General features: G+C 56.0%; 3 protein-coding genes across 3 annotated transcripts; all 3 read right to left on the bottom strand.

Annotated features, from left to right (window-relative positions):
- Nucleotides 1-182: 182 nt before the first annotated feature.
- On the bottom strand, nucleotides 183-2116 carry PG986_000801 (uncharacterized protein; the record flags this gene model as incomplete). The annotated part of the gene is made up of 4 exons (XM_066837023.1): nucleotides 183-282; nucleotides 374-620; nucleotides 981-1330; nucleotides 1581-2116. The coding sequence occupies 4 exons, from the start codon at nucleotides 2114-2116 to the stop codon at nucleotides 183-185; spliced, it is 1233 nt and encodes a 410-aa protein (XP_066705916.1).
- A 2109-nt stretch (nucleotides 2117-4225) lies between these two features.
- Nucleotides 4226-5835, bottom strand: PG986_000800 (uncharacterized protein; the record flags this gene model as incomplete). Its single annotated transcript, XM_066837022.1, has 2 exons — nucleotides 4226-4868; nucleotides 4934-5835. 2 exons carry the CDS (start codon nucleotides 5833-5835, stop codon nucleotides 4226-4228), a joined length of 1545 nt encoding a protein of 514 aa, XP_066705915.1.
- An 11429-nt stretch (nucleotides 5836-17264) lies between these two features.
- Nucleotides 17265-19828, bottom strand: PG986_000799 (tyrosyl-DNA phosphodiesterase domain-containing protein; the record flags this gene model as incomplete). The annotated part of the gene is made up of 6 exons (XM_066837021.1): nucleotides 17265-17502; nucleotides 17591-17787; nucleotides 17862-18154; nucleotides 18245-18288; nucleotides 18340-18887; nucleotides 19082-19828. 6 exons carry the CDS (start codon nucleotides 19826-19828, stop codon nucleotides 17265-17267), a joined length of 2067 nt encoding a protein of 688 aa, XP_066705914.1.
- Between the last annotated feature and the right edge of the window lie 369 nt (nucleotides 19829-20197).

Genomic DNA, 20197 nt, shown 5'->3' with positions numbered 1-20197 from the left:
GCCTCGAGCTGACACAGCCAGCAGCTTTGCAGATAGGAAACGACAGGGTCGATGTAATGTTCAAAATACAACAGTCGCTATATACGCTGTGCCAGGATGCTACGCTCTTATCATGTATGCTTACAGAGTGCACTAATGATACAATATATAGAAGAGCACAAGGGACTTGGTCTACTCCCCCATCACTGTTTCTTGGCCTTGCTGTCCGAGAGGATCTTGACGGCGTCCTTGCTGAAGACGTAGCTGAGCCCGCTCCACACGGTGGTAGCTGCCACAGTGTACCTAGGAAACCATGTTAGCGTCGGTTCACGCCAGGAGGCCACTTGCAGCAGTGTCGTATTCGCCAGAGGGACTGCATCGGAAGGCGACTCACTGCAGACCAGTCAGCGCCGCTGCAACGTCCACGGTTAGCAGCGGCGAGACGACGGTGCTGCCCATCAGGGCTAGCTGCAAGAACGTGTTGTACTTGCTGATGGTCGTGGGCCGAACCTCGGCCGAGGGGAGGGAGAAGTCCCAGTACCGCATGAAGGTCTTGGGCGGCGGAAGGGATATCCAGCGGTAGTAGATGGCGGCGATGCCCAAGCCGACGTCCCGGCCCAGGATAATACCAGCCAGCCAAACTGCAGTCGTTAGCCCGTATTCTATGCCTCGACCGACATGCATGAAGCCAACGGAAACAAGCAGACTCCGAGTCAATCGCGATACTGGCGAGCTCGGCCTCCGCAAGCTTTCTCCCGTATCTGGTTCACTTCCCGCAAAAGGCATAGGCAGACGAGGAAGCAAAAAAGCACAAAAGACAAAAGTTTACGCCATGCTGGAAACAATCGACATCTTGGGTTGGAGATGTCAACGTGCATTGGGACGACCATACATTGGACGGAAGAAAAGGAAGCGGCTCGACGAGGATGGGTTGACAGAAGCATGAATCGGCAGGAAGTGAAAGTCAGAAAGAAGCTGGCGAGAGGGGCCCAAAGACTTACAGGGAAGGGCGCCCTTGGTGGCCAGGCAGACGGTCAAGATGGTCATGAGTATCTTGTCCGCCATGGGATCAATGACGCTGCCCACGACCGACTGCAGTTTCCAGCGCCGGGCGATCCAACCATCGAGGAGATCGGAAACGCCGGCGTAGACGAACAGCCCGAGTGTCCACGCATGTGCGTCGTGGAGGATGGCGTAGCCGATGAAAGGAGCGAGAACCAGGCGACTGGCGGTGAGAAGATTCGGTACTGTGTAGATGTCTTCATGCGGTGTCAGGGATGGGATGGGAAGCACCTTTCGGAGGCCGCTGGGAGGAGCAGGCTTCGGGTCGGCGGGAGGAGGTGCAGCAGGCCTACTCGCACCGGGATTAGCAGGGACATAAGCAGGAAACCTCACGACTTGACTTTCTAGCGGTGCAGGACGAGCCAGACCGGTTGCGGACGACGAGTTCAGCGAGTCGAAGTCAACAGAACAAAGATGGACAACGTTCGACTGAACAGGGGGTTCGTCGTCGTCGTCGTCGTCCCCGCCAGCCAAGGTTGAGTTGCCGCCTCGATGCGCGTCGCCTCACACTCAAATGTTGGAGGGGGGGGCAAACTCACTCATCGGGACCATGATTGCCCCCCTGTCGCTGTAACCGTCGGCTCTGGGAGGATAAGCTTTGGAAGGAGCTTTGCAGGGCCGTCCCAAGTCGACCTGACCTGTGACAGTGCAGTGTCCCCGCTATGCAGGACGAGCGCGAGCGAGACGGTAACAAAGCCACGGCACCGCTGTAGTAGCCACGTCGACTGCCGATGCTGGGGCTGCTGCTGGCGATATTGCATCGGCCGCGGACGACGGCGGGGTTCGACTCATTGGCCCGAACAAGTGTGGTGGCCAGTGTGTTGCCAAGGGGCTGGCCGTCGTGTTGCAGCAGCAGCAGCAGCCTCTGCTGGCAACGGGCAGGGGTATGCAAGGACCTCCGGGCGAGCTTTGGCAGGGGCGTTCGTCCCACGAACGCAGCAGCTGGCACAGGAGTCGTAGTGCCCGAACTCAAAGAAGATGGGCCGAAACCTAGCAGCATCGGAGCTTCCACGGTCGTGCGGATCGCATTGGCGCCGCGACCGCTGCTGGCCAGGAAAAGCCGAGAACTCATCATGATTGGTCCGCTCTGCGCTCGTTTTCACATGTAGCTGCAGCGACGGCAGAAGCAGGACGAGAGGAGGAACAGACAGCGGTTGGCCGGACTTCCTGTTCCCCCGAAGAACACAGGCCGCAGATGGGGGTGGGTGCCAGTGACTCGCGCGATTGACACAGCAGCGCGAGGTGCAACGCAGCGTACGTACAGCCAGATGCAGAGCTGAAGCGGGCCAGTCCTGGCTGAAGATGACGTAAGGAGGAGGAGAGCCCCGAGCTTACGACGCGGGGAGCTTAGGTAGGTAGGTAGTCGACAGATATCCCGCCTAAAAAGGTGGGTGCGTGCAAACAGCGCGGCGCAGAGAGAGAGAGCTGGGCTGCGATGTGTGCTGTCGTGCTGTGGCGGGTAAGACACGAGCAACAAGGGAAACGTCGCGTGCCCGGAAGCCAAAAGCTTGAATGGGCGAAGAGGACGAGTGCGTTGAGGCTGTTTGCCCGGCGGCAGGGGTATCTCGCCTCCTGCTTGGTTGGGGCTTTCGGCTGTCTTTCCTTGCCGGGTTGAACTGATCAAACGGGATTGATTGATTGCTGGTGGTTGCAGCTGTTTCGCGTCACAGTTCGCGAAGAATTTGTTCAGCACCGTGTTCCCCAGCACCAGACGGAAAAAGGCCCCGCCCCTCTCTCTCTACCCCCCCCATTCAACCATTCCCTCACCCCCGCCCCCCTTCCAGTCGCTGCTGCGGCTGCTGCACTGCTGCTGCACCGCTGCATTGGCCCGTTCGCTTGCCTATATCTCAGATTTGCTTATGCCAGATGCACCGCGAAATCGGAAATCTCGCTGGGGCCCCATAGCAGTACGCACGCCCACACACCCTCTTCTCTCGCACTCCCACCCTCTCACCCGGGTAAAGGCACGACAACTGATTTGATGGGTGTAGATACCTGTAGTAGTGTCGTGGTACCGCCGTCGCGAGGGGAGGGGCTGCTGCTAGCGCAAGCCCGCTGAACGACACGATTAATTCGCCTGCGTAAGCGCGCGGAAGTTTCGCCGAATGGGATCTAAGCGGCCGTGGAGGAAAATACGGCATATAAGGTTAACCTACAATTGATCCAAATGATCTGATCAATCAAATCGGTGCAATGGTTTTGACTTTGGGCATGTCACAGTGTCCATACCATACCTAAGTAACCTGCGGTGTGTGTGGGAGGGGTGAGGGTGTCTGCTACCGTACCTCGCGAGTACATACCACACACACAGCACGCACGCTATGGCCGTCCTCAACATGGCCCCGGACGGACGATCAGTTCAACGCTAGCAGCATCACCCACCACGGTACCACCGCCCAAAGAGTACATAGTCCCCTGCCGCCTTCTTCTGTTCATGATAGACTTCCCGTCTCATCCTCGACGGACAAGGTAAGATGGACAGAAGTTAGCTGAGGTCGGCAGTAGTCTCCGATATGCCAATCTCCATGGGCTACAATACCTGCTACCCATTTCACATGACAATCCATCCGTCGACAGTGTCGTCCGTCGTCCCCAGCCGTACTTGAAACATCCACGTGTAAGAAGAAACCCAGCCAATGGCGGGCGGACAGATATCATGGTAATGTGATTAATGCCGTGCAGTCAAACAGACTGGTCAGGCCGCTGCTGCTACTAGTTCGTAGAGAACTGCTAATATGGCACTGCTGCATTATGTTCTATGGAGTTATGTTTGCTCTCCTCACCGCCCGTCTGTGCGGTGCGTAACAATACAAGGGTTATGGGCAATTCCTAGCAACCAAACTGTGATACGGAGCGAAACGCCTCTTTTTGGGTCGACAACAGCGTAAACCGATTCAATCAAACCTCCTGTGTATGCCCAACCCGAGTAAACCACACAATATCAAGGCCAAACACCAAAGACGCCCAGAGATCCTGTCCACCGAACCGCTGATGCTGCCAGTCAAACTATGCGCCGTGAAAGAGAAAAATCAGAACGTTTGGTCTTATAACCCCTTTCCTCGGGGGGCCTTCCCGGCCATTCCGGCCGCCGGCCCCCGATCATTCCTTTATTCCACGTCGCTTCCGCTTCCCGTCGCTGTCCCTGTCCCCGTCCCCGTCCCGGTCCCCACCCCTTCCTTTCTTTCTAGGGTATCGATTGTGAGTGTGGTCCGCGGGCGCTGTATCCCGTATCGTGGCTCGAATAGGAGCTGTAGTGGCCCCCATCGCTGAGTTCGGCGCTGTTGACCGACGAGTTGAGGTCCATGCCATTGAGGGCCGACGGCGTGTTGTCATCGCTGGGCGACTCGAAGGAGCCCAGGCCCTGTTGCGACTGCAAGGCCGACTCGTAATCGCCCGTCGCCTGGGCTGTGCTGGTCGAGTCAAACATGGGATTCGCCTGCGTATCGTACGATGTATTCTGATGTTGAGACGAGCTGCTTTCGTAGGATGTCGCGTGTCTGGCGCTGCTGTCGTACATGGCCCCGTGCTGGGACGATGCGGCCGAGGCCGCCGGGGAGTCGTACATGGACTGCCCGCTGAAAGACCCGTGGCCCATCCCGTGGCTATCGATCATGCTGCTGCTGGGCATGCCGCTGCTCGGCACGACTGGCGTGCTGCCCAGATGGCTTCTGCCAAGCGACGGCATCGACCCGTAGCTGCCGTGTCCGCTGCCGTTAGTATCGTAGCCGTTGTTAGCTATCGTGCTGTGACGCCGGGACGGCGGCATCTGCATCGAGGGAAGTTCGGCGGCTGCGTTGGCATCCGAGAAGAAGCCTCGTAGGTGTAGCCTGGGGGCGGGTGAGGAAAGGAAACCGGCTGCGGCGGTGGCAAGGTGTGAGGAGTCACGGCGTACGAGTTGGCCTGCATCGGGTAACCCGTAGACCAGCCCGCCTGGTGGTAGCCGTGGTGCACATTAGGCACCGACATGGACCGCGAACCGGCGGTGTAGGGGTTCATCTCGGGGGTCATCATTTGGCCCTGGGCGATGAGCAGTCTCATACGGTCGTCCATGATCAGCTCGTGGTCGTCGACTGGCGCTCGGAAGTTCCCCGCCGAGATCAAGGCGGCCCGTGGCGTGATGTGCTGCAGCTCGGGAGACTCGAGTGGCGTGCGGAGCTTCTTGTTGACCACGTCGTCGAGGTTGTAGTAGGAGACCAAGTGGTGCTGCATTCCCTTGTACTGAACGCTAATGGTCTTTTTGACCAAACCGTCCGGCTTGAACTGGTAACTGTCCACGAGCGATCCCACCAAGGCTCTCTCGGCCTCCTTGTTGTTACCCGGCGCGTCGGTATACTGGGAGGCCAGGCCGCTCATGTTCATGCCGCTGAAACCGACCGAGTTCGCCCTCGAGTTGGAAGCGGGCTTCGTGACCCCGTTGCTGTCCTTGTTCGCCGTCTTCTTCATGGCGCGCTTCTTCTCGCCCGGCTGGAAGGGCTTGTCGAGCTCGCGGTACAGCAGGAAATTGCCCAGTATGCGACTGGGGCTCCACGGGACGCCGTCGGTCCAGCGCTTTATGCCGCTCGAGTGCTCTTCGTAGATGAAAACGTTGCCGCTGCGGATGAGGTTCGCTCGCTCTCGGTCGTGCGGACGGCGAGGCACGTGAGAGATGTGGCCAGTAAGACACGCCTCGAATAGGACGAGGGCGTCCATCGTCGAGCTGATGTAGCCGACAAACGTCGGCTGCAACGTGGCTCCAGCCCCGGAGTGGTGATGGTGGTGAGCCATTGCTGCTCCTCCCGGCACTCTGTCCGACATGAAGGGCGGCAGCTCGCAAGACAGGCGTCGACTGCTACCCACGACGGACTTGGTTTGGCCAGAGTTCGCTCTGCAGGCAGCTGTTCAGAGGAACTTTAGAGGTGGACAGCAAGCTGTATCTATCCAAAGCTTGCCGCACGAGGTTATGAGTAAAAGGCGTTTCTTTTTGTGACAAGCGAAAGTATATACCTTTAAAGAATTTGCCGGCTCGAGTTTCTGGAAAGGCAAGTCGGAGAGCAAGAGGATGATGGTTCCAAAAGGCCAAGCACCAGGTTCAACCCCCCCACTCTGGTACGTTCCTAGGTAGCCCAAGAGGAATTAAAGTGCCGAGCCGTCGAAAGTCAAGTTGTGACGTGAAACGTAGGCTAAAGTGCAAAGGGAAAGAGAAGGGGGAAAAAGGATGTATGCCAGGTCGTTTTAATAAATCTATGTTGTGTGTCCGGTCTTAGATCAGAGACCTGGTACCTAGACCCAACGAGCACGGAGCTTTGGGACCAAGCCGCGAGTTGGGAGGGAGGTAGAGAGAAGGACAGGGAGAGAGAGGCAGATAAGGTCTGCTTATGGAGAGGGTAGATGCAGGTGATTGCCTGGTCAGATGCCTGGCGTACTGGTGGATACAACCAATATAACTGCTCGTCCGGTTCGTGCGAGTTGGTTTATCCTCTGATCTCTCTGGTGGTCGACACGCTCCGACACGCTGTTGGTTGAGGGAGAGATTCGCCCTCGTTCTGCCCACAAGCCTATCCAGCGGGTAAGACTGGATGATGGGGAGTGGAAATTGCGCAGCGACTCCACGCACAGCGAAACCCAATCGCGTCACTTCCTCCCTCAGGAGCTGTGTCCCCCTCCCAGAGATGGCCCTGGGATGATGGATCGAGAGAGCACAGGCAACGCGCGGGGTTCTCTGGTGCAAGGCACACAAACTTCGCAAGGTACTTGGATGAACTCGGAGCACGGTTGCCACCGCAGGCACTTTAAGGTTTCGACCGGCTCTAAATGTCTTGCAGCTTGTACATGTCCCCCCTTCCTACTCGACAGTGGGAGGGTGGCAGTACCGAGTGTGCGCACACTGTTTCCTAACCTGAGAACTACACTTGGAGCCGAGTGTTGCGGATGCCATAGGCTTTTTAAGCTTTGCGAGGCTCAGGGGAGATGACACCAACGGGAGTCCGTTCAAGAGTGCTGCCGACGTGATCCGACAGCTGTGGTCCTGTGGTAGAGAGGCAGGTGGTGCTTTGTGACTGGTCCCCTTTGGTCAAAAGGAAGCCGACAGATCCACGATAGCTCCGGGGTCCGATTAATGGAACTCGAGCATGTACTTGGGTTCCAAGGGGTGGCGAGCACAGCGCCGAGGGAATATGATGGACTCGATGGGCTCGATGCTGGCTAATGCACCTCGTCCGATGATGGTCTATCCTTGTGATAAGACGGCCGTCCACTGTGTCTTTCACCCAAGGACTTCTTCTTTCCTCGTCAGAGAGCTGATATTCCAGGCAGGCAAAGAGAGAGTGTGTGTAGCCGGTCCAGGTCAAGTACGGCGATTACTGAGCCTTTGATGGGGTTCTGAGTCGATTAGAAGTGTCTTCTGGCGTGGGCTGGCTGTGTCTGGATGTGGGGACCCCAGAAGGTTGAGGCTGCTTTTCGCGGACCCAGAAAAGGTGAGCACGAGGCGTTCCAGCCCAGAGCGAGGTGTGGTAGTGGGTGGTTTGCACGTCGTAATCGAGTAACAGAACTACACGGTTCCTGGATGATCTGGAGATAGGGTGAAATCGCGGCTTACACGTGGAGCGGTTCTTCTATGCCGTACAGTAGCAGCCACGACCAGACCTCAGGGCAGGCCCCGCCTAGAAGAGCTGGAGGAGAGGGAGCAGGAGGACGGGCAGTATGCGTATGTAAGTGCGTGAGCGGGTGGAAAGATGAGTAAGACGTCTGGTAGGCAAGCGCGCGCAGTGGTGACGGTGGTTGGTCGAGCTTGCAGTGGTCGTAGTAGTAATAGTAGTACCTTGGTCCGGACTATGCGCATGTATGTGCGTGTGTATGTACACTATGGCGAAGGGAGGTATATCTGGAACTGAGGCAATGGTAGGTACGGGGGGCGCGCAAGATAGTCGCTGCACAGGTCCGAAGGATGCGTTTGGCTGACGACTTCCAAGGCTTGGATATGTCGATGGAGGTTGCGCAGAGGTGTTCCTGTTCCTGCACACACACACACACACACACACACACTCGGAGGGGGCTGTTGGGACAATGGAAGGACACGAGAAGAAAGGCTCACAAAAATAATAAAAATAAAACAGACTCGTTAGTGCGACATAGCACAGCAACAAGAGCAGCGCGGGCAGCCACGACCCGATGGCAAGTAAATAGATAAAAAAAAAGAATTGTTACACTCCAACGAAGAAAACGAAGAAGGAAAAAGAAAGGCAATCGAGGAAACGGGAGTTGTCAGTGTTAATAGTGGCCGCCCATTTACGATGGAGGAGAGGAGGTCGCTGGGATGCCAAGGCAGTGCAAGATGGAGGATAGGTTGTTCTTTTGCATACCTGACATGACCTACCACTACCCTTCAACCTTGCCCACCATGCCTCCAATGCCTACCATGCCTACCTTGTCACCCTTGCCTTACCTAATTGTACCTGATGCACCTACCATTGCAGTCCAATCCAATGGCAGGGCAGGCCAATAGGTACACCAATGTACCCTACCTACCTACCTACCTACCTACAGGCCCGACAGCAGCAGAGATTCAATGTCACCACCCACCCCCATGTTCACTGCCCCCCTGCAATTCGATGGGCTGTCTGTCTCCCGGGCTGCTGATTCAACCCATCAATCCATCAATCCATCCATCAATCAAACCAATGTACATTTGATCTACCTTGGCAGCAGCACCTCGCGAGCCCTGGCGGTGGATCTGATGTAGCATGGAGACATAGAAGCATGGAGGCATGGAGGCATGGAGGCATGGAGGCATGGCGCTGCTGCGGTAGGCATGCCGAAAAATACTCCAGGCCCCTAACCTACGACTTGGCCGCCGGCATTGTTGCTCGGGGAGCCCTTCATTTGGTTCCTCCTGGCGGCCCTCTCTACCTCTCTCTCTATCTGGCGCGCGTGCGCGCGCTTTCTCTCTTCCTGCTCTCCCTGCTCCCCTCGCTCGTTCTGCTTTCAACCCAGTTCAATTGAGGCCTCTACCCTGTAAAGCTGTCCTGTTATCCAGCTAGCAGCACCGCTACCAGGGACCACCGGCGGCCCTAGCAGCCATTTTACTTGACTGCGGGTGGGGACCTGGTATGCGTCTTGGGAGGGTCCTCCTGGGTACCTGCCCTTGTCTTGGGCATGCTTGGGGCCGAAGTGGGCCTCCTTTTTTTTTTTTTTTTTTTTTCTTTAGGTACCTCTTGTTAGACTCTCATCTCAACATGGAGGAGGGGAGGGAACAGGCGCACAGCGAAAAAGAAAGGTTTGATGGAGACTTGACCAGAACTACCTCGAACCGGCATAGCACAACTGCCTCTCTTCCTCCCATTCGCCCAGCAGGCAGTAGGCAGTAGGCAGTGGTATGGCATGTATGCATGTAGATCATCGCTCCCCCCAACACCGTCGTGCCATGTGCCCGCCCATGTGACTTCAGACAGCAAGCATTGATACTACGTACGGACATCTGGCTGCTCTGTTCTACTCTACCTATCGTCTTACTGGGTGCGCGACTCCCATGCGCTAATCGCTCTTCCTGCTTTTTGGCTGTAAAACATCGGGGAGAAACACAACCAGCTAAGTGAGTGGGCATATGTCTGTGTGGACAGACAGGACAGGCACGTGTAGCAGCCAGCGTGGAGCGAGAGACATGGTGCTCAGGTACGGTGTCCAGTGTTACTACCACCTGGATGGGCCGAAGACGGAGCAAAGGGGGAAACGAGATGAGCGCACGACTTGTTGGAGGAGGAACTGACATTGGGACATGGATAGAGGCACTTCCACGGCCGTCGGACTGATCTAAACTTGGATTGTGAGGAGCAAGGGCTCCAGTGTAATAGAAAAAAAGTACGATGGGATGGGATCATCGATGCGCGCCTTGGGACTGGGACAATGCAACAATACCAAGAAATGTGCCCCCTCCCAATGGTTATGGGCAGTGTCAGTCGGCCAGTCTCATGAAACCCATCGGCTTGCCTCTGGGAAAATGCCCAGGAGGTGCGGACGCACTCGTCACGGCTTGTTGGGGGGAGCCCTACGGAACCAGCCGAGTACGATGTCCGGGGTTCTTCCTGCTAGGCGGAGACGGCTTTTGAATGCAAGAGAGAGAGCGAGGTATGAGTCCTTTGGTTCCCTAGGCCGCTGCGAATCGGCGAATTCTTCCTTGCAGTCCCCGGGTCTCCGCGGCGAATGTTATGTAGCATTCGGCACAGGGCAGGGTCGCTGTTTCGTTTCAACGCGAAGTCCACCGCCAAGTCCACAGCCAACAGGCCTGCACGCAATAAGGTTGGGAAGCCTACGGCTGCCCGGGTACGGCAGAGGTAAGGATGCCAGCATGGGGAAACGGAGCGTGCCTACGGGGTGGGAGATTGGTGCGTGTGTGTGTACCTGGCCTACGTACCCATTGGCGCCCAAGGAACACCTAATCGGCCAAGTTGATGCCAAGAGAAAAGTCCCTACGTGGTGGCATGGGGATCGGCCAGATACGCCATGTCTTGGCTGGTAGGAATAGACTATACTGGATGAGATGGTGGCATATGGCCCTCCCCCCGTGTCAGGGCTGCCCATCAATCAATGTCCGACGCTGCCGCGCTAGATGATCGTGCGCCGGCATGCCGTCACTCTGGTGCTTAATAGTGCATGGGCGGGTCTCATGAAGGGATGAATAATTGCCGTTTATAGCTGGGAATATAGGATTGAAACAGACGGAACTGTTTTTGGGAAGCCAGGCTTTTGGGACTCGTCGATCGAGATTAGGCTGATAGACTCACTATTGGCATTATTGGCGTTGGCTGGCAGCTGGAACCGAATTCTCGGATGCCAGTCGCGACGCGACGTCTTTGAAGAAGAGGAGGCCATTTTGTGGACATGGATACGATACGCTCCGTCCACCAAATTGGGCAAAGACCGACGAACCCGGTAGAATCCCTTGGCCGCCGTCAAGAGATGTCGAGAAATGTCGAGCCTCTTCTCTGGCCAAGATGGACGGGAAACGCGCTGCGTGTCGTCCGGACCACTAAGAAATTGCTCGATAAGAGGGCATGGTCAGCATGTGAGCGGAGGACGACAAGCTGGCTGCGGCTTCGGGAATGGCTTAGCATCTGACGTAAATCAATTATTTTCCCCCAGTACCTAGTCGGCAGAATCATTACGATGGCATTACCGCAACGTGACATGCCTCAGCGAGATATGCCCTGGCACCAATACAAGCCGGTAACGTGAACTGCTAGAGTGGAAAATACTGGAGCAGCAGACTTGCCCTGTTTCTTTTGACGACCACGGATTGAGCCAATAAGCGGCGCTGCTCATTTGCGATCTGAAACATATCTGGTAGGATCTGCGGAAATTCTCCAACCCAGACACATCTCACTTGTCAGCCATTGCTACGTGCATACGTGCCCGGAGAGCCGAGACTTGTCGACTGGCACAGCTCAGGACCCTGCCCGGAGTTTTGCCCGGTGGGCTTTGAGCGGCAATTTCTTCACCTAGGTTGGTCACAGTACTCTTACCAAGCCAGACTTAGTGTCATCGGGGAACCAGGCTGTCAGGGCTATCAAGGCGTTAGACTGAGCCCCAGTCTCCAATCGGCGTAGTATGGAGATGAACTACCGATGTAACCCCGTAATAACCGTTGCTGGTATCGGAGCGAAGGAACGACGACAAGATGCAGTAGTGGAGGCCTGGAGGGCGTGGTACATTGGTTCTGTATGTATGTGCGTGTGTGCGTGTGTGCGTGTGTGTTTTCACGGGTTACCCTATTATATCGGAGCAGTGGTGTTCCATACCAGGATCGTCGAAGTCTTGGGCGCCTGCTTGTCCGAGCCCCTAGCCGCGCCTGGAAGAATGAAAGAAAGGAAAAATTGGCCTGTTGATGACCTCATGCGCTACTTGGTACTGGCTAAAAGAAGAAGCGGTTCCCATTCCGGTTGCTGAGAAGCGTCTTCAATCATGAAGAACAAGTGTGTACACGACCCGACAGCAGCTTCTTGGACATGAGCCGAACCGTTCGCGCGGGCCTCGGCTCCCTTTCTTTGTTTATTGCGCAGGAACTGGGCAGCCCGTAGGTCCCGATTGGCCCAGAGTCCCGTGCCGGCCGTCCAAGTCAGTCGTCAAAAGTCCGTCAGTGGCGAAGCCACATTGCAGTAGTTCCGATGCACCTTATGGTCGATCCGTGCACCCTATCCGTGGCCGGTACTAGCAGGTAGTATGTAGGAACCAGCTGTTCTGTGTGTGTGTGTGGAGGTAGTTTCTACCTGTGTTTGCTTCTTTTTCTTCGTCGGATCAGCCACGGCAGCCCACTGTCGCAATCTCATGCAGCAACCGATAGCAGCCTCAACATTGACGAAGCCAGGAGACGCCAAGGCAGGCAAAGGGTATGCGGTACCGCAGAGCGCGCCTCTGACCGACTCGGACGAGCGATAGCACCCAGTCTCTTCGCCTTCGCTGACACAGTAAATGTAAATAGGGAGAGGGACCCTGCAAGGCATCAACCATGGATGATCACGGTTACATCGCTTAAAGTGCCGTGTTTTCATGTTCCCAACGGAGCGGTGCCTGGGTAGCCATTGGCCTACAAGCCGCCTGGGAACATGGCTCTGGCCAGACCATGATCAGCAGGGTCGCCAAGTCCAGTTCCTCATGGCCTCAGGGGAGGGAGAGAGGTGCCAGTTTGTGGGCTGAGGGAAAACAGCCAGACCGAATACGGCCAATACACAGCAGTCGTCATGCAGGTTTTCTTCAATCCTCGGCTACCCCTGCAAGTCAAGCAGCATGACCCATTGTCGATCTTGACGTTTGGCTGGTGGCCCAGCAGGGGCCATCCCTGCTAGCATCTGACGGAATAAACCTTAAAAGGAATACCCCCTTGACATTGGCTCCAGTTCCTCAATTCTTGGTGTTGGTCGGTCAGGTTTGTATCTGGTATTCTGGCAAAATATGCCGCCCCTCTCTCCAGTCCGTCCGCTTACCTAAAGGGAGAGGAGATGGAAAGCCAGCCGGTTGGCGAAAATAGCGGCCCCCCAAAGAGAGGGGAGGAGTCCCTACGACCCTCCGTCCGCTCAGGAGAGCTCGTAGGTAAGTTGGTAGGGATTGCAGGTAGCTTGTTCCCCTCTGATGGAAATTCCCAAAATTGCTATATCTGGCTCTCCCATGTCAATATTGCGTAATTGCGCCGACTTCGAGGCGTTGAGCCTGCAATCCAACCTCGGCCAACCGCTTGTAGCGCCGAAGTAGTGAGAGCCTTCCCACTCCTGCATGTCTCAACCTCGAGGATCATCATCGCATGATAAAAAAGGAAAGAAGATACAGAAAATAGAACAACGACGAAAGAGTAATGATGAGTTGGCTTGATTCGGCCCGCCTCAGCCGTCGCTGGCCCCGTTGGGGGCTGCTGCACTGCTGGCAGCCTCGTGACGGGCGCGCGGGCATGCGCGCGCTGCTGCTGCTGCTGCTTGCGACTATCAATTGATGTCCCTCTCCAGACAGATATGCAGGAGCAGCAGAAGCAGAGCCTCAATGCGTCATTCGTCGCCATCCTCGGTACCCGCGGCATCCTGGCTGCAGCGTGCACACTCGCCTACCCAGCTCGGCGATCAAAATGGCAAGTGATATCTCTGCGCCATCATACCAACGGCAGGACGGGTTGCTCGCGCGTGCAGGTGCGCTGCAGGTTTCCGCAGGCCGAGGCGGTAGGTAATTAATCTGGGCGTTGCAGGGCCAGATTTGCCATTTTTGGAATATGACAAGAGGTAGCCAGTAGATGGTGGGCACTGCCCTACATTACCGACTTAGATATTTAGCTTGGTGGGGAATGGCGTGGTGGTTGGAGAGAGGGAGCAGGGAGAGAGAGAGGAAGAGGTCGATCCGGCACTCGCTGGGCCAAGATTAGGTAGGTACTTAGGTTAGCAGGAGACGCTGTTTGGGCAGTCTGGGCAGTCTAGGCAGTCTAGGCCTCGAGACCTTCCCCCAGTTCCCCCCCACCACCACCACCCCTGCCGAATGCAATCTCCTTGCCAAGTATTTGAGTAAAAACGCAGTGTAACGCTGGGAAGGGGGGAGGGGGCCACAGCTCGGGGGTGGTCTGGGGATGATGTTGTTCGTGGTTGATGTTGCAATATTGGCTGGTACCGGCCTGCGACCTACTAATAGCCCATCATAGCCCAAGCTCGTCGTCGGGCTTCAGTGGCACTGGCCCTGCTCGCTCGTACGAAAGATTGAACGGACGAACGAACGAACGCTTCTGGTTTATTAGTGGTGCGCGTACTTACTACTACGGAGCACAATACTCCGTACGGGGGACTGGCACTGGCAGTCCAGTCCAGAAGAGGGGGTCGCCGGGACTAGAGGCAACGTACTTTTCTAGTCCAAACGAACTGTGCAACTAAGATCGTTGAACTGGTCTTGCTCGCTAATGCGCCTCCAATTCGGCAAGCCTACCGCTGCGTCTGCTTACGACGGGCTCATGTTGCTTGCTGGCCGCTGCAGCCGTGGCAGTTGGCACTATGCGCCGCTAGACAGGCACACGCACACGGAGGGGCCCTGCTTAACTCCCGCCTTCACAGCTGTGTGTGTGTGTGTTAGGTACGGAGCAGTACGGAGCAGTGACGGCCCATTTGTTGATACCGGCAGATTGCATTATGGGGACAGTGAGGGGCAGGGGCCTGGGAAAACGGCCCATCGGTTTTTGGGGATATTTATAAAGCCATTATCAGACGGCAACCTTTCACGGGCGGTTTCGAGCGATCAGGTGCATGTCCATGCATGTACTTGTACGGTAGTCGCGCGTTTGGAGTTTGGAGTGCCGACTTTTAAGAGCAACATAAGCCGGTTTTCATGTTCATAACGGATCTGACAGCTGCATTGCCCCGGAGTAAGAAGCTTGTCAGCAATAGGCAACCAAACCTACGACGTATTAGCATGGTACGTAGGACCTGCAAGGCTTGGGGGCTTAGGGGCTTAGGGGCTTGGGGGGAAGCAGGGGTACAGGTAAGGTAGCTCCAGTCCATAAGGCGAGCGAGCATGCACGCACACACGGTCCCTCCGCACCAGGAAGTGTGCCCCATCATTTTCCATTATTTCCACCCTCGTTTCAACAACCAGACCCGACAACATGAAAATGCTCCATGTCTGCTGCTGCTAGTACCGTAGCGGCTGGTAAAACTTTCACAATGCCCTGTCGTTTCCCACTATCACGGATCCAGGTAGGTAGCATCTCCACCAGAGCAATCGGGTAGCTTCCCCCTCTCTGCTAGCCAACCTGTCTTGGTTCATTCATTCATTCATTCACCCTTTCAATGGTTGATTGATTGATTGATTGATTGCTGGGGGATGATCTCATTCGAGGGCGATGCCCGGAAGTAGCCAGCGCCCAGCACCAGCAGCGCACTTGAACGGCGACCGACGGCTGTTAGCGGGCTGCATATTATCATCGGCATCCATGTTTCGTCGGCCATGTGTGTAACCCTGTCGCTCGCGGCAAGTCTTGAGCAATTCATGTTACTAGCGCGCCTTCGCCCTCGCCTTCACCAACCACGACGGCGGCCGCTGCTCCAACATGAAAGCGAAGGGTCCCTGGTATACGAGAATCTCCAGCAAAACCACGCCCGCGGCCGACATGTGAAATCGGATCCGGACGAACGACCCGCCACCGCCAAATGGGTTGGTTCTGAAAGCCGAGATGCAGTGTCCCAACTAACAACTGGCCAATGTTCTGTCTGGTGTTACGCAGCATTGGTGTGGGATTCTTCGCTTTCGTTTCCCTCTCCAGATATCAACACCCATGGCAGACGACGTGGTAGTATGGAGGTACACACCATACCACATACCACATACCAAGGCCTACCTACTTCTTACATACATGTACCTCCCAATGTACGGCAATTACGTCGTACATGCTGCCCTTGTAGGTATCAATGGATCTTACCTGCAGGCCTGCGTCAAATAGTGCCCGGCCTAGTCCCACCTGTACGGCTACGAGCCGCCTTTCTCTGCGCGCTATCTCCCGCATTATCTGCTCTTCGAGCAACAATCAAATTGATTCAGCACACACCGTGCAGAGGTGCGGGCTATCCGCATTCGCAGCTACAAGGCAAACTGCCCAGGCGGCAGGATCGTGTCGATTCTGTAGCCAACATGGTACGACATCCCAGGGGGGGCTTCGAAACATATGGCCAGACCTGGCGGCGCCATGCGGGCAGGATCATGACTGGACAGGTCATATTGTGCCAAAAGGTGTTTCTGCAAGATTGGCGATCCCCTACAGAGTCATTGACGGCTGCTAGGTTCTAGCCTAGGTCGGTTGCAGCAACTCCCGAGGTGAGGCCCCGAAGTGACAGCATTGGTCCCACATGCGCTTGTCCGTAGCTCAAGCTCGCCGTGCTATGTTTCCCTATGCACCGGCGCGCCTGTCGAGCACGATGGCGCGCCCGGAGCTGGATCCTGGCTGGTTTTCATTAGCCAGAGAGGAACCCAGACGGACTAACTAGGTACGACGGGGGTCATGCCCAGTCGCCGTTCACTTCGACAGCATGCATCTGACAGTATACTACGTTGCAGGCATAAGTTTTGTCACCCTTGTCAGGTAAAGAATTATCGTTTAGTGGCCGCGATACAGGTGGCGGAAGAGCAACACCTCTTATTTTAGACTGTGACCAGAGCGATAACTAACTTTGGTACTCGATAAGGATAACTAAACTTACCCCTAAGACGTGGTATACGAGATGCTTGTTAGCCAGCCCCTCTTCGTCCTCAATGTACTACCCTGGATGGGTAAGTTTAACTCTGTTACCTCTACCAAAATGTACTTGGTAGGAGGGGTTAAATCTATGCCCGTGAACGTCGTAGGTGGTGATGATAGCTGTGCCAATTCTTCTAGTATCGAATCGGGAACTAGGTATGTAGTTCTGTGGCGCGCATCTCTGGCGCACAGACAATCGTAAGATAAATCATAAAGCAAAAAGCCCATCATCGACCTCGACCGTCGACCGTCGACGCCACAAATGAATACGAACTAACGCTTGTCATCTTTCAGGACTGGGTGCCGTGATATGATGCATGGATTTGGCGTCAACCACTGCGCTCGCGCGGGTTGCTCGCCCTCCAGCCCTGTTTGCATAACCCCTCCAAACCTGCTCCCGGGCGCCCCGTGCCCAATCGGAACGAGCGCGCGCAACAGCAGATGAGCTGATGATACAATATTGACACTTGGGCACGCGCGCGCGGCGGCATAGAGATGGTCATGGTCAGTTCCCGAGGAACAGCCACGGCCGCTTCGACCTGGTCCGCCCGTAGTTGTCGTGGCCGGTTGCAACTATTGGCACGGGAATGCTGCCCAGGAAGACAGACAAATCGAATGGGGACGTCTTATTCGCTGGGACGCCCCCCACCCCCTGCTCGGTCGCAGGGATCACCACCCCACACTCCCAATTGCGGCAGCTCAGCTTGGGCTTGCCCGTCTTTTTGTCGCTCGTCAAGCGTCCCCTGGAAAAAGAAATGGGAGGGCCCACGGTGGTCAGCTTACACCGAGTAGCTAGTATGAACCCCGATGACAAAGAAATCCAGCACCTACCAAGCGCTTTCCGACAGGTTGGCGGATCCCACGTAGCCCCAAGCGGCCGGCGCTCCGTGCGGGTCTTGCCCGCGAACCAGCATCATCTTGCTATGGAGCAAGAGACCAGCTCGGACATTCTTGTAGTCGTAAATGAGGTCACGGGGGAAGGTGGCAGAATCCCACCACTTGGACTGCGCGCAGATCGTCCCGGCAGACTGGCCTGTAGGTTAGTGAAACGCGCTTCCAGGCAGAAAGAGAGGGCCACCACCAGGCCTCAGACATGACGTACCCGCGGCCCTCCGCGACTCTGCGCAACAGTATCGTGGGAGGGGAAGTAGATCCGGAAGTGATTGTCCAGGATGGCCGAGGAGAGCTCGTGTTTGGCCACGGCCATCTTGGCCTTGGCTTTGGAGGTTCTCTCGCGGAGCACCTTTTGGCCGTCGTCGCCTTGTGCGGCATAGTACAGGGCGCACAGCAATTCGTGGTTGACGGACCCGAGCGACGAAATGACAAGGTCAATGTCGATCAGGCTTGGTGTGTTGAGGCCCAACGCAGACACAGCCCTGCCCAGCCCACAATATCCTGGTCCTCCGGGGTCAGCACGACTGCTTCCGAAAAGTGGTTGCCAAAAGGGAATGAAGTCTTATTGACTTCCACCATATTTAAGCTTACCTGTCCGTTTCCAACCGTCATCCACGTGGGTGCCTCCGCTGCCCCTGCGCGTTAGTGGAAAAGCATAACTGGGAACCGGTTGCGAGGTTTCTCACATCGTGTGTACGAAGGCGTAACGGCTCGTCTCTGAGAAATCATACTTCGTTAGGCTCGTGACTAAACCTTTGTCCAAACCCTGGGCCGTGAGGAAGTAACAGAGCTCTTCTCCAAACATGGTAAGTTTATTAGCTGCGGCCGCCTCGGGTGTTTGGACTTTGGGGAGATCAATTATGAAGACAACCTGCACAGCAGTCAGCGATGCTGCGGCAGCACACGCAGGGGGGATTGGCATGGTGGGAGGGGCTTCGCACATTCTCCGTAGCCCCCGTCTCCCCCAGTCATAAGGCACAAAATTGCCACTCGGGACGACGATGCGCAGGTGATTGGGGAACCGCAACAGTTGCAATTTGGAGTGCATCGAACCCATGGGAAGCATCGTGGGGAAACAAAACCGGACATTCTCGTTGGGTGCGTTTGCTTCGATTTCCTTTCGCTGCGACAATGGTGTGTGTGAGCGAGAAAAACATGAAGGGGCGTCTGTAACAATGGTTGCGGACATACCTGTTGATCGCTGGATGCGTACGCGATACACATGAGCTTCGTCCTGGACACATTGATCTTGGACAAAATCCATTCATCGTCCCATTGACTACAACTTGCTGATCAGCGACGGCGAGCGGCGGCATACATGGGAAAGGGGGGGTCGACGCTCCCATCCTGAAATGGTGTGGGCGCTGCCGGTCAGGTCTAGACCACAGCACGTCTTTTTCATCCGCGTCACTAGTCGGTGTAACTTACAAGGAGCTGATGATGGCCAACTGTAGCTGGTCCTTTTGGAGTATTTCGTCGATCTTGACTTGGTCCCCTGCGGGTGGGAAGCCCGCGGCCCATGTCTTCCTCACGACGCCCTTTGGCCAGCGCAAACCTCCGGAGGTGGGAGGAGGCAGAGGCATGGACATGGGCATGGACGGGCGGCCTTGACTCGTTGACAGCGGGACCCCTGTCGAGGGGGACGCACGGAATGCACCCTCCGCCAGCGCAGTGGTATGCTGAAGCTGCTTCCCCCGGAGATGCAGAGACCGTTTTTGGCCGGCGATTGCGATCTTGCGAGACCTGCTCGGAATCGGGCGCCTTTCGTTTGCCGAGCCTTGCCAAGCGTTCCTCCTCCATCTTCTTTCGATCAAGACCCAATGCAGCCAGGCCGCTCTGGGCGGGCTGTGCTGGTTGCTGCTGAGCTGCAGGTGATGAGGGTTTCACCTCTTCCCTCTTCTCCTCCCGCTTAGTGCCCTGCATCTCGTCCTGCTGTCGCAGTCGGTGAGATGGGCGGTAGACGGGAGGCTTCTCCAGGTCGTCCTCGTCCTCGTCATCCGAACTAAGCTGGATTGGGTCATCCGATGTCGAAGGGTTGCCCTGCCCGGCACCAGCCCCATCTTGGAGGGAGAGGGCGATGGCATAACGAAGAGCGGCCTCGTCGTCCTCAAAACCCCCGTTGGCGTCCATCGAAAACGGGCCCTTTGGCGAAAGTTCAAGTTGGGCAGTTTGCATGGGGAACCGGCGGAACAGTAAAGGATTCCAGCAGCAGGCAGCGAGTCTGGATTGGGTTGAACCAGTGGTCTCTTTTGGATGTATGTTGGTCCCTGCATGGAAATGGACACACAGACGCGACGGTTGTTTGTTTGTTCACGGGGCCTGGCACGTGATCCCGGCTCCCTGCACTGCCAGCTGCATAAATTCCAAGGCCGATTGATTGATCTGATTGATTACGGCAAGGCAAAGCGAATCAATCAAATCGATTTGATCAGTTTGATCTGATAAGAAACTGGACAGCCCAAAGGATTGGAAGATGGAAATTTGGGTAACCAAATGCCGTACCTGCATGTACCAACGTACCTACCCTCGCCCAAGGTGGGACAA

Source organism: Apiospora aurea (genome assembly GCF_038362705.1).
Source record: "Apiospora aurea strain CBS 24483 chromosome Unknown utg000001l_segment0_segment0, whole genome shotgun sequence".
Lineage (NCBI taxonomy): Eukaryota > Fungi > Ascomycota > Sordariomycetes > Amphisphaeriales > Apiosporaceae > Apiospora > Apiospora aurea.
The sequence above is the reverse complement of the archived record's forward strand: the minus strand, read 5'-3'. Positions and strand labels throughout refer to the sequence as shown.